The sequence below is a fragment of the Dermacentor andersoni genome, chromosome 7, assembly GCF_023375885.2.
Source record: "Dermacentor andersoni chromosome 7, qqDerAnde1_hic_scaffold, whole genome shotgun sequence".
Classification (NCBI taxonomy): domain Eukaryota; kingdom Metazoa; phylum Arthropoda; class Arachnida; order Ixodida; family Ixodidae; genus Dermacentor; species Dermacentor andersoni.
The window spans coordinates 97,948,397-97,961,394 of record NC_092820.1 but is presented as its reverse complement, the minus strand read 5'-3'; the positions used below and the strand labels follow the sequence as shown (position 1 = coordinate 97,961,394).

The 12,998-nt window shown below is 44.3% G+C and overlaps 1 protein-coding gene across 1 annotated transcript in view; it reads right to left on the bottom strand.

The window, feature by feature from the left end:
- Window positions 1–7,359: 7,359 nt before the first annotated feature.
- Window positions 7,360–12,998, bottom strand: part of LOC129380181 (uncharacterized) — a 37,849-nt gene continuing 32,210 nt past the window's right edge. The window contains exon 5 of the mRNA XM_055072061.2: window positions 7,360–7,737. Coding sequence (XP_054928036.1) covers window positions 7,538–7,737 — 200 coding nt within the window. The 3' untranslated portion in view covers window positions 7,360–7,537. The remainder of the gene's footprint in view (window positions 7,738–12,998) is intronic.

Sequence of the window (12,998 nt, the reverse complement as noted above, 5' to 3'; positions counted from 1 at the left end):
TTGCAAGATAGGCTGATACCAGGCAGTTGGTATAAAAGTACAACGAAGTAAATTTATTATTATAAGGGGGCAAAGGTATTATTCATACATACCGTTGTCCATTACACCGGTAATACTCAGGTCTTAATTGCAGGCAAATAAATTAAAACTGCAGGCATGCCCATAACGCAATGGTATATTGGGAGAACTTCGGAATGGCTTCAGAATCAGTACGCGTGTTGACGATAACTTATTTTTCTTCATTTAGGGTACTCAAAAAGCCAGAGAAAAAACCGGAGCGTTATATTCGTTTTTTAGTACTGGAGTGTATTACAACGTGGTCCACAACGTTTATCGGGATAATCTGTATGGGAAAGGCTTAGTTAACAACTGTATACCGCTTTTGAGCGAGATTCTCCTAACATGTAGCGTTTGCATTGAGTGGGAACGGATGGAGAACGAGGACAAAATTGACATCAGCAAGGAACTGACACCATGGGTGCCCTTAATCCCCCATTTTGTTTGTGATGTACATGGCAAGGATAGAGAGGCTGCTAGAAGGAATCAATGTAGCGTTTGATAACTCGTAGAAACAGACAGGCTGAATAATAGATAAGCAGCTTCCAATGTTACTGGCAAAGCTATATACAAGGTCTCGCTAATGTCTTTTAGAGAGGAAGGGAGGAAGGCGAGAAATTAGGATTCCAATTTAGCGTGCAAAAGCAGATTTCATGGTATTCATTCCAGACAGAAAACAGAAATTGCGAATACCGGACAGGGAAATACCTTCACTAAGAGAACATAAACACGTTTGATACAGATCAGCGAAGAAAATAAATGCATAGAAACACCAAAAAATTTGTCGGCTCTTCCGTAATTGATAGTAGATGTGAGCATGAAATAGCAACTGGCAAAGTAGATTAGTTGGAGATGACACTTCTGCGTGTAGTGCCTGTTCACAATGGCACAACCCATTACACCGCACCGCGCCACACTGCCCCAAACCGCACCACATCATGCTGTGCACTGGTCCACATGGACGCTGCCCGCTAGAAGGAAAGCCGCTGAAGGTGGCCCGATAGGCAGCGATAGGCAGCGGTAGGCGCGAAAGCCAAGGAGACAGAACGCACTGCCCAGCTAGAAGAACAAAAGCGCCGGAAGGAGCCGTCTCTTGAGGCGGCGGAAAACGCGCGCTGCTGACCTCACCTACCGCTGACATCCAAGGAGCGCAAGCAACCCTGTCGCACCTCCAAAAAAAAAAAAAAACATGCCGCAGAAGTGTATGGTTCCCTGCGTCTGACTCTTGAATATCGGTATTGTATATAAGAAAAAATACTTCTGCGTACTTTAAGTTACACCTTGACTGATATTCTGAACAAACGATAAGAAGTCGGAAGTAATATTTGTGTAAGTTGTTTGGGCATAGCCTGCCTATCTAATGCAGTCCTCCACAATGAGTTGGGGGCGAGAAACCGCCTTTCCTTTAGCTTTTACTGGTTGCACGGTTGATCTCGTTTTGTTCTGACAACTTGCCCGTGTTCTCTCATTTGAGTGACCGCATATTGGCTCTAGCTTTTCACTCAAGATCACTTGAAGGTCGTCGTCAACGGGATCTATAAACATTTAATGATTGGAAACAATAATAGTAGAAAGGAAACCGAATGTGGCCACAGTTCAACACAGAGTGCTATAGGGATATAATAGGTACGAGGTGCTCCGTAGTGTAGGGAAAGGTGTGATGGCTTCAGGACTTACATTTGGAAATAGGGTCGTTTGAGTTGTTTGACTAAAAGTAGGGGTAAAATAAGGACTGCATGACAAACAAAGGACAGAGGGACGCCTCGCATAGGGCGCTTACAGGAAGACTACAGATGAAGCTGTAGAGTGTGATATGAGCTAGAGGTGTTTTGCAGTGACGAAACCTGAGACTAAAATTGACTTCGAACAACCACCGAAGAATGCGTAAGTGAATGCGTTGCGGAACGCTAACGTACTTGTTATAAAAGAAACGTCCACTCAAAGCTGAGAGAAAGAAATACGCAGCCTACCAGCGAATATGCGACCGGTAGAGTAAGCAACATGGTAATAAAGAACGCAGAATGCAAAGCCAGAAAGGCTGATACAATTTCCTGGGTGGCGGCAATGGAAAATAAACCTACCTAGGCGGTAAAAATGAAATGAGGAAGGAAACTATTTATGAGAACTCAAAGGGGAGCTCCTCACCTTTAGAAGGGAGATCAGGATGTCTTAGAACGCGTAGTTGGAGGGCCAGGTGCACCAAGGATTAGGAATCATGTGCTTGCTGAGGTAAAGCTAGAGAAACGATAGAGCGTAAACTTTAATTTCACATCAATCAGATTCGATTCCGGTGCATTTTCGTGGGTCTGGGCACCCGCCACGGACGCGGTTCCGAGACCTTGTCTCGAAGCGGTTTCCTCGGCTCGCTGGACGTCCCACAGTTGTGCCGTCAGGTTCGAGCTGAGTAGTGCGGTGTTCCAGCGCGAGCGGAGGCTGGCGGTGGAAGAGACGGAGGGGTCGGCATGCCCGACTTGTTTGTTAAGTCCTGACGCTCCCATAACATGTGATTAAGTGTGGCAACCTCGCCACACAATGTGCATCTGTTTGTTGTGTACATGTCTGGATACAATGCGTGAATGAGTGTGGGGTTTCTGTAAGAATCCGTTTGTAATTCTCTGAAGTGTACCGCCTGACGACCTGTCTAACCTAGCGTGAGGGAATGGGTATACGCGTCTTTGTAACTGGTAGTGGGTCGTGATGTCGTGGAACCTGGTCATACGATCGTACCACTCCCAGACGTTTGCAATACCCCACGTGGGCTCTTCCTCCGATGTTGCTCGGTGAGTGAGGCCTCGAGCAACGCGGTGAGCCGCTTCGTTGGGGGTGGAGCATGTTTTATTATATGTGAAGATATCTACCTAGTTCTCAGTTTAGGCTTCTCTAGCTTCTGTGAGACCCTTGCGTTCAGGGGTGGCAGGTGAAAAGGGAGCTTTTCCGCAATCGAGATTATTAAAATGCGATTTGAGATATGGTGACAGAAAAGCAGAGATCGCAAACATGTGAGACGTACAGAATGACGTTCCAAATGATGCTTCAGAATGTGTCACGCTGAAAATTATTTCTGTTTGCGTATTTTTTTGAAAACGCAGGTAAGACATTAGGTAAAATAAGAACAAGAGCTTGGTGATAAAGCGAACCGCGTCGTTTCAAAGGGGATGCTCATAGCATCCACTCGCCATACATAACTCGCTTCGACGGTGGCAATAGGTTCTGTAGAAATACTGATTCAATGCCAACGCATTACCAGCGTGTGTTATTGTGAGATGGGTAGTGCAGGAGTTTTTTATTGAGGCATATTAGAGTGTAATATATACATTTCTACATGTGCCTGTGCTCAGCAACGTGTACCTATATTCCACATTGTTTATCTGTCATTGCGCAACAAATTAACCAAGTATCGAACACGTCAATCAAAACTAAGGCAGGGAAGATATTCTGCGGTACATTGGCTTGTGGCTAATTCGCTGTTACCACCATTGTGTCCATGTCTTGTATGTTACGTCACGCATCCAGAATAAAGGGGGCTCTCTGCTTTAGTGAGCCGAATGAGTTGTGCACCCTCTTCACTGAGCGTTAATACTACATGCATGTGTGGGGAATTTTCTCTGGCAAATTCGGCGTCTGACATTTTTTTTTATTCTTCCTCCCTCGTTTCTTTTTCTATGAGCTCACACCTATATTAGTTGTACGCCTTGCACAAAGGTTAGTCGGAAGTACCGCCTTCTTGTGTACATTGTTGGTCTTTAGTCCCTTCCGCGCTAAGCCCACGTATTGATTTGTTATATGTGCGCTGGAACCCGCACGTGTTCTTTAGCAAAACGATAGCGCCAGTAGGGAACCTTAGAAAAGGCCGGTAGGGATCGCAAAGAATACTTTTCTAAGAAAGATAAGCCGCTTATGACAAGGTTGATAAGGTAAATTGGCCAAGAGCAAAGTTTCGGCACCATAGGGCTGAATATGGCCCACGAGAAGACTCGGCTGTCAGCAAACAATTTATTACAGAGTGCATCGAGTGGCCCGTCGGGTGACAATTTTGGATGCATTCGTGGGCTCCTTTCACGCTCGTAAAAGCAATCTTACGTAGAACTTATTCAATACCTGATAAATTTATCGGAAGTTTTTCATACTGCTCTACAATGTTCTCGTTGACACCTTCCAACGAATCATATTAATGAAGAATATTTTATTATCTCCAAGCGACGGAAAGCAACATTACATTGGTTTTGTTCAGCTGCGCGGCATTTGCATATATTTAAGTCTTAGGGCGTGATTGTTGGGACACCCTGTATATAGAGAGCACGTGATTTGCAAATAAATTGTTTTGTCACGGATGCCATATGGCAGCCGATGTGCGAATAGGTCCTGAATTTTATTTTTGCCAGTGTTTTCACGTTTGCATTCCTTTAAAACAACATGCAAAGCTATAGTACTACACTTCCTTCCTTCAAAGAATGCAACACTGTACGTGTATCCGGTAGTATAATTTCCCCCTATATTGTACTTTGTTGATTTGCCAGATATTTCAAGCAAATTTTTATCATCTCTGAGCTCTTAAGCTAATGCGGCATCTAACTATGATGATATTGCATACAGACGTTAGTGTATACAAGACTGAGTTTTTTAAATAAACAGACCCTACTCAAGGTTTGCATTTGCTGTCCCTCAGGTTTGCGAAAACAATCAATGTGTGATCAGGTGGCCGGCGTTTGGTTTTCTCGAATATCTATTTGATTCTGATGAAAAACTGGTATTCGCGCCCGCCCTTTCATTATCTGTGAAATATACACGCGCACAAAACTAATCACATCGCACCTTTGGGTAAGAGATGACGGGCGCTGCAAGTGGCCCAACAGTTGCTACGTGAGTTTATTTGCAGTGAATAGCAAAGGCTGAAGGAACAGGGAGGCTGGTACCAAGTTGTCTCTTCGAGCCACTTTCCGGTGAGCCACCTACGGCGGGGAGCAGTTCTAATCTGCAGAATTCGCCTCGAGAAGACCACCGGTAAGATATTTTTTTTTTCAATTTTCATGCCGCGTGACGATTGTGAATAATCACGCCCTCATAGATTCTTCCAACACGAACGACACGCAGTAATATTAGTCCAGCGTCGCACGACCGTTATCAGCTCCGATAATTATTTTAATAACAGAATTTTGCAGCTATGGTCACCGAAAGATGTTTAGCGCAATAAAGACAGAAGTATAGGAGCCTTGTGCTGACTAAGAAGATAGCGAATGAGTCAGGAATACCCAGCATACCACTGCTCTTACCCACTTGAAGTTTGGCGGTACGGCCCTAGGGCACGCGTTCGCGTGTTCCGAATAGGTTTATAGTCGTTTGTATATGCTCCTGCTCATGGTGCGTAGCAGACATAAAATACAGGTCTTCTCTTATTTTTGGGGCGCCGCGAAACACTGACGATGTATGAAGTACACGATTGTTAACTCAGCTAGAGACTGCGCAATTGCAGTTCATATGTGGACATAATACGCGATGTTGCGTAGTCGGGTGTGGAAGCTTCTCACAATGCACACTTCTAACATATGGGATCTAAAATTATTAGCTTGCGGGTGAGCTCATATTTGAACCATTGTTTTATCTCCTACGTTAAAGCAAAATCATTCGTGTGTAGAACACTACTTTAGTAAAATGTATTAGAACAAAAACATAGATCAAGAATCTCTCTTCAAATCTACAACTGGTAGTGGTGCATTTGCAAAATGATTACTACTGCACTTGCACAATAGAACAATACTTGCGAACTAACCTGAAAAGCAGGATATTGACATGACCTTCACCTGGAAACATGTTCGGCATCTCTCGTAAGTACTTTGAAGGAAAGCATTTCCTGTTTGTTGTTATATGTGAAATATCGAAGAGTAGTTAAGTTGGCAGGTTGTGTTGAAATTAAAAGGACGACTCTATACCCAAGCTGCGATTTCGCAGCGAAGCCTTTTTTTATTGCTAATGTCGTTCTCGGTTTCAAAGCTTCTGCGTGAGATAGGAGAAACGCTGCTGCTTGACCGAAGCGTCGCCTCTGAACAGAGATGGCTACAAATTAGCGGCCCGTTGCTGGCCTTTTTGATCCCTCGTTGTCCATTTTGTCAGTAGACACGCACTTCCTTCCAGGGTTACATGCACAAATCTGTTTAGAAGATCTTTACAAATATCCGATGTTGCGTGCTGTTCTTGTATGACAGTTTGCAGGGACAACATGGCCGCAAGCAGTACATGACTGGGGTAGTTGGAGAAGTATGGGAGAGGCCTTTGCCCTGAAGTGGGCGTAACCAGGCTGATGATGATGATCATAATAGTACATTTGGCAATGTGCAAATTTCATGTCACCGGAGCTCAGTGGTTCCAAACTTCATACTGGGATTGATAAATTCGTTTCTTCCACATGTTTACCAAAGCGTTTTCTAGGAGTAAAGGGGGCATAATTTTTGCGTTTCAACATATTGGCTCCTTCAGGCCTTTTGCTAAAAATCTGATAAAATAACATAGCACATCCCGGTGCATGCATACATTTCATCAATAAAAACAAACAAGAGTTCGTGAACTATTGCGCTCAAGCTGTTCGCTGGATTGAAAAATAAATTGAAGATGGCTTCAAAAACGTTTGCCTACGAAAATGCAGGACTTCGCCTGAACTGCGACATAAAACCGCACGTCTCATACCTGTGATAGGCTTCATTTTATTTGATTTCATGAGTTGTACTTCTTGGTTTCACTATTTCAAGACCCTACATATTGCTTGACGGAAATGAAATACAACATTCTGAGGCCCTGGAAAATAAAATATTAATTGGCTGTGCGTTTCTGAAAGTGTACATCACGCATCGATTGAAAAATATAGAGCCCTGCTCTCTTCATTTCACATCGTAACCGTAACTGTGCCAAACATTCTAGAAATAATTTTTGTATCTATTTGTGAGCCCTTTTTCACACGACATAATTCTGGGGAAAACAATTTCTTACTACATGAAGGATTTAGGTGGCTAAACGATTAGTAAATCAGTCTGTCGGTTGCACTTCGGTTTCTAGCGAGCTGCAGTCCTCACAAACGTCTTATTTAAATTTCGTACAAAAATTGAACGCCTTTCTTGGAATGCATTTTCTTTCAAAATAAATTGGTGGCACGGTGTATTGTGTAGCTCAAATCTAATTGTGGGTTAACAAAAGCAGTGGAGATAACATCACCACTAGGCAACTCAAGGAATACAAATATATTGTTCGCAAACTGAGCGGCAAATAATTTCAACAATTATTTGTGTTGCTTTGTACAGAGAGAGAGTTAGAAAGAAAGAGAGAGAGTATCTTTATTAGAAAAAAACGATTTTTGTCGGCGTGTACACAAATATTTATATTTCTTGCCTCTCAAAGCATATAAATAAACGCACTTTCAAGTTTCCAAAATGCGCCTTTCTTTTTTTACAACTGCATACGTGAGTAGTTTCGAGGCAGGGATTACAGGAGAGAATCAATGAACACCTTTGCAACGCTCTTGTTCCTGCACATACGGCTGTGATTCTCCACGTTGCGCAAGTATATGCTGGCAGCTTGGGTCGTAGAGAATAACTCCATGTTTCTCGTACTTGTGAAACCATTTCAGGCAATTCTTCAGTGGGGGCTTTGTGATGAAGGCATTCCTAATTCTGAGGTCGTACCTGAGATTTTTGCCTGGAAAAGCATCAAAATTGTCTTAACTTTGACAAAGACAACTGACAAAACTACTACTCTTTCACATTATCTTAAGAAGAGCAGCTGCTCAAACTAGATTCATTTAGTGTTAAATGTTATGTGCGAAATTTCAAAGCCAATATTTTATTTCAGCGTGCGTGCAATGTATTAACGCATGCTTCTGTTCATATAAACAGGGTTAAACATTCCCTAAAGTTCACAACTTCTGAATGAACAACTCAGACCATCGTTTTTTTTTTCGGTGGTCTCCACGAGCTTTGTCTCGAGGAGACCACCTAGATTCTGCTTGGATGTACTACCTACGTTCTATTTATTCTTGGTATCCAATCGTATTATGACACTATAACTGTATTGTTAAAGTTTATGAATTACGCCTTAATAGTTGAAAGGGCACGATGTGGTATTTTATCAATTACTAGGGGCATTTATGGCAGCAAAACTCGATGCAGGCTCTGAAACATCTTCTGCAGGATGAAACTCCTAAAACAAAGAGGATTACATTCAATAGTGAAACCAAACATTATACAGGCCTGCTTTGCATTTTAATGGCAAAATTAAAATTTTAGTGGTCATAATTCTTTGCCTAGGAGGTCTGTTTTTTATTCATACGTGTGAAACATTATTTTAGCAGGTGACATTAAAGAGCTTTGGTGTTGCTTTTCCAGACGCTCAGTGTGCTACTACAACCATTTATCCAGATGGGTACGTTATATTTCAGAATGATGCAGCCGTACAAGTGTAATGTATTGATTATTTGGCTCAATAGTGATTGTAACTTTCAATGTAAAGGTGGAATCACTTCTGATGACAGCCAAATTCTTGTACTTTAAAACTGCTGCATGATCTGATTAGTGTGACTTTGCTTGAAGCTTCTGCTCTATCATATTACACGGTCCGCATGTAGTTCCTTATTTCCCAAATGTGCACTGGCCTATCTTTATTTCATTAGTGATTTACTCATCCGGAGCTCTACGTTGTATAACTCACCTTGACATTTTTAGTATTTGCCACCTTGCAATTTATTGAAATACAATATAAATATATCGAATAACAAAATGCTAATAAACAATTCGTAGGCTTTCTAAATTATTAAAATTTACGTAGAAATGTTCGCCATTTCCCTTGATTGTAAAAAAAAAAAGAATATTGTTCTTGGACAGAAGCAAAAAAAAAAAAGAACGAGAAAGAGAAATACGAATACAGATACAATCTGTATTCTCTCTTTACCTGCCACCACCTGCCAACCTATATCATTAGCCAGTAAAAAAGTCATCATTATATGTTCTTCGAGGACGAACGAACTCTTCTAACTTACGCATAGGTCCAATGTGCTTTAGAAGCTACACCTACATTGGTGGTAACTTGAAGCTAGAAAGATGCATCGCATATGAAATGTCATGTCACCATTTATTACATTCTTCTGCCAAGCCTGCGTACAAAAATTTGCTAATCGATAAAAGTTTATGAGCGTTATAAAAAAATGTGTGCGCGACGCAGCACTGCTACCCTCTCATCTCCAATTTTGACGGTGCTTAGATCAACAATCGTGCTGCTAAAATAAAAGTGCAACGGGGTCGTCATGACAAGATCTTCCAACACGACCCTTCGATCTTCCAAACGATCTTCCAAACTATTCCAACACGTTTTTGTGTAATTTCCTAACCGCCGACGCAAGCATCGGACGGTGCACAAGCCGCAGCGTTGCCTGAACAGCCGAATCAAACGGTCTGCTAGTGTATAGGAGGTGACGTTGCTTTCGAAATAGCGAATATTGCCTACATGGAGCGCCTTTCGTTTCTAATAGGCTGCCAGGAGGCGAGGATCCCGCTCAAGTGGACAGCGTTTCGATGTCACCGAGCTAGCGCACTGAAAATAGATGACCGGATGAATAGGGTGCTGCCGGCGACTGCGGTTGGTCCGCTTTCCCTGAATTAGCGCGCGATGGCTGGTTCGAAAATCGCGGCTGCGTGCAACGGAAGGTTACGAATGCTGCTAAGACGGATCCTCAGCAGAGTTGGCAGAGCGAGGTCATAAACGTGCGGAAGTGCTCAAAATCGATCAAATCAAGCTTTCCGACTGGTGCGAGTAGCCAGTGCGTGAGCGATCAGTGGCAGCCATCTTTTATTCCTTTCGAAATGGGGCAGCCCTACAGCTATTTAAAAAAAATCGTTTTTGTTTGGAATATTATTGTGTCTTTAATGCGTATACGTAACTTTGACGCGTTGAGTTTTCGTGGTTTTGTGATGTCGCGTGACAGGCAGGAGAAGTGGGTGAAGCACGAAAACTTTTGACCAATACCAGAGGGCTAATGGTGAAAAGGCGTGGAACCACAAATAACCGGTTTCCTTTTGTTCAGTTCAATCATACATAGTCAGTCTGTACTCGTCAGATGAGATGGGGAGCACTGCGTCGCGTAGCAGACAGGCGAAATGGGGGGTTCTCCCAAAGATGCTTTTGACCAATCGCGGAGGGCTGATTGCAAAATTAGAACAGAAAATTTTGGAATAGCTTTACGTTATAGAACCCCTTTTGTAGCAAAATAACCTCGTATACAAACAGGAGATTTTTAGAAACTGACAAGTAAAGTTGGTTCGGAACATTTTAACAAGTCGAATTTCTGAGGCTCTCTCTACATATTGACGCCTGTATTCTACGCAGAAGACAACGACGATGGGGGCATTAATGGACTCCGTCTAGTGGGTGGCTGGTATTCGGCGAGGACGAAGACGTGCGTCTGTTCCGTTTATTTTTGAACAGATTGTCCTGCTGTTCTTGAAGAACGTCCCGTCTCCCTGTCTTCTGTCAGCGTTGTACCGCGACACTGGTGGAGCTGCAGGGTAATGAGCTTGCCTGATACTCTGGAGTCCTTCTGGGAGTCGTTCATCTAGTGCGGACGCGTTATCACCAGTTACGACACCCGTGCATCGCTTTAGTCGTCGACTGCTAGGCCTTGCCCCGGTGTTCCCTCTTCAACCACCTCTTTCCGGGAACTGCACACATCTCGTAATGACCGAAACCAGCCCACCGCAAGCACCTCGAAGCAGCCGGTTTCCCAGTCCACAACAGGTAACCGTTCTGCATCCGCTGGTTCCAGATCGCTATCGTGGTACAGTCTTCGAAGACATTCAAGGCTGGCTTGACAAGTATGAACGCGTTGCATATATCAACCAGTGGACTGAGCAGCAAAACCTCTCCCACGTCTATTTCGCCCTTGATGACAGTGGCCATACTTGGTACGAGAACCGTGAAGCTAGCCTAACGACATGGAATGACTTTCGGCAGGAGATCACGGATACTTTTGCTAGTGCCGACCGACGCGACCGCGCCCTGCAGGTGATGGAGCTACGGGTGCAACAACCTAAGGAGTCGGTCAATATGTTCGCCCAGGACATGACCCACCTCTTTCGTAGAGTCTACCCGAACAGGACTGAAGATAGGAAGTTGCGCTACCTCTTGCGAGGTGTAAAAGAGGCAGTTGTTCGCGGGGCCTGTGCGGAATCAACCAGTAACTGTCGCTGACTTTAATCAACGAGGCTACAGCTATGGAGCGGGCCCTTCATCAACGGTGCAGGCAGTACGATCGACTGTCCACCAGCACTACAATTAATGCCGCCCCAGGGACTGCCGAGTATCAGAATTCCTTGCGTGACTTGATCAGAGAGTTTGTCAGAGTAGAAGGGCTAAAGATTCTGACACTGGCGGAGGCGCCGGCCATATTTCGCGTAATTGCTGGCAGCGCGATACATCATTTCGGCCTCATCATCCGTGGTCCTATGGTCGACGTGGAAATGATGATTCCATGCTACGCTTCGACAACACTGCTTTTCAGCAACCTCCAATAGCGCACCCGAATGACGAATCCATGCCCAATGATAGGTCTGATTTCGGCCGTCGGTCGCGCTCTCCAACGCCTCCACGTCAGATGGCTTCACCTACTGGACGTAATTTTGCTGTCCTCCGATGACGAAGGTAGCCCAGCCCACGCCGGGGAAACTGAAGGCGGCGCCCTCTGGGGGTAAGATTGCAGGCCCGCCGAAAGACAATAAAAATCTTCCAACACTCCCGCTGCAGAACGCTGTGAAGCGGATAACCACCGAAGAAATTGTCAGCGCCGACATTGATATTTTCATGAACGGGCCGCCGGTGACAGCGTTAGTCGACACTGGTGCCGACTTCTCTATAACGACTAAGGAACTCGTCCACCGCCTGACGAAAGTAAATACTATGGACGGGACCTCACATAAGGACGGTAGGCGGCCAATTTCTCATGACTACTGGAACATGTACTTCTACAATTAAGTTCGGGATTCTTCTTTCATGGCCGCTTTCATCGTTCTTCCTGTGTGCTGAAAAGGTTTGATTATTCGAATGGATTTTGTGAAAGAATAATGCGCCGTAATTAACATCGCGGATCGCATGGTGACGTTTTATAAGGGTCCTGGTTTAGTCCGTTGCTTATCGCCGCAACACCACTCCTTTCGTCTAACAGAAGACGACGTTGTCATCCCACCTCGATCATGTACCCTTGTTTCGGTAGTATGTAACCTAACGTTTCATTGCGAAGGCGTTGCCGATCAAATAACCATGTTGTTGTTCACTCATGGTATCTCGGTCGCACGAGGAATTGTAAATGTCAGCGACGGGCGCACGAAACTGTTGCTACCAAATTTTATCAAAGAACGACGGCACCTTCCATAGAGCACGGCTGTGGCTTGTTTTGATGGTGTTGCGAATGTCCGTGGCTGCTCTTTACTACTTGAAGAAGCACCTACGCAAGACCCAGCTCCTGTACTTAACGTCAGCACTGCTTTGTCGCCGCAATACTGAGAACGGCTTCTTAGGCAACTGGCCAAATTCATCAACTGCTTTGCGTTGGCCAAATTCATCGACTGCTTTGCGTTGACGTCCAGCGTCGGTCGGACACCTCTGACAAAGCACCGAATTATTACAGAGGATACGGCACGACCAATTCACCAAAATCCTTATCGTGTTCCTCCCAGAGAACGTGAAGCCATACAAGTGTCAAAAATGCTTGAAGACGACGTGATCCAACCATTAATGAGTCCCTGGGCATCACCTGTAGTTCTTGTCAAGAAAAAAAACGGCACCTTACCTTTCTGCCTGGACTACCGAAAACTAAATCAGCTGACAAAAAAAGACGTGTACCCGTTTCCCCGAATAGACGATTCACTCGACAGGCTTCCACACGCACGTTACTTCTCTTCAATGGACTTAAAAAG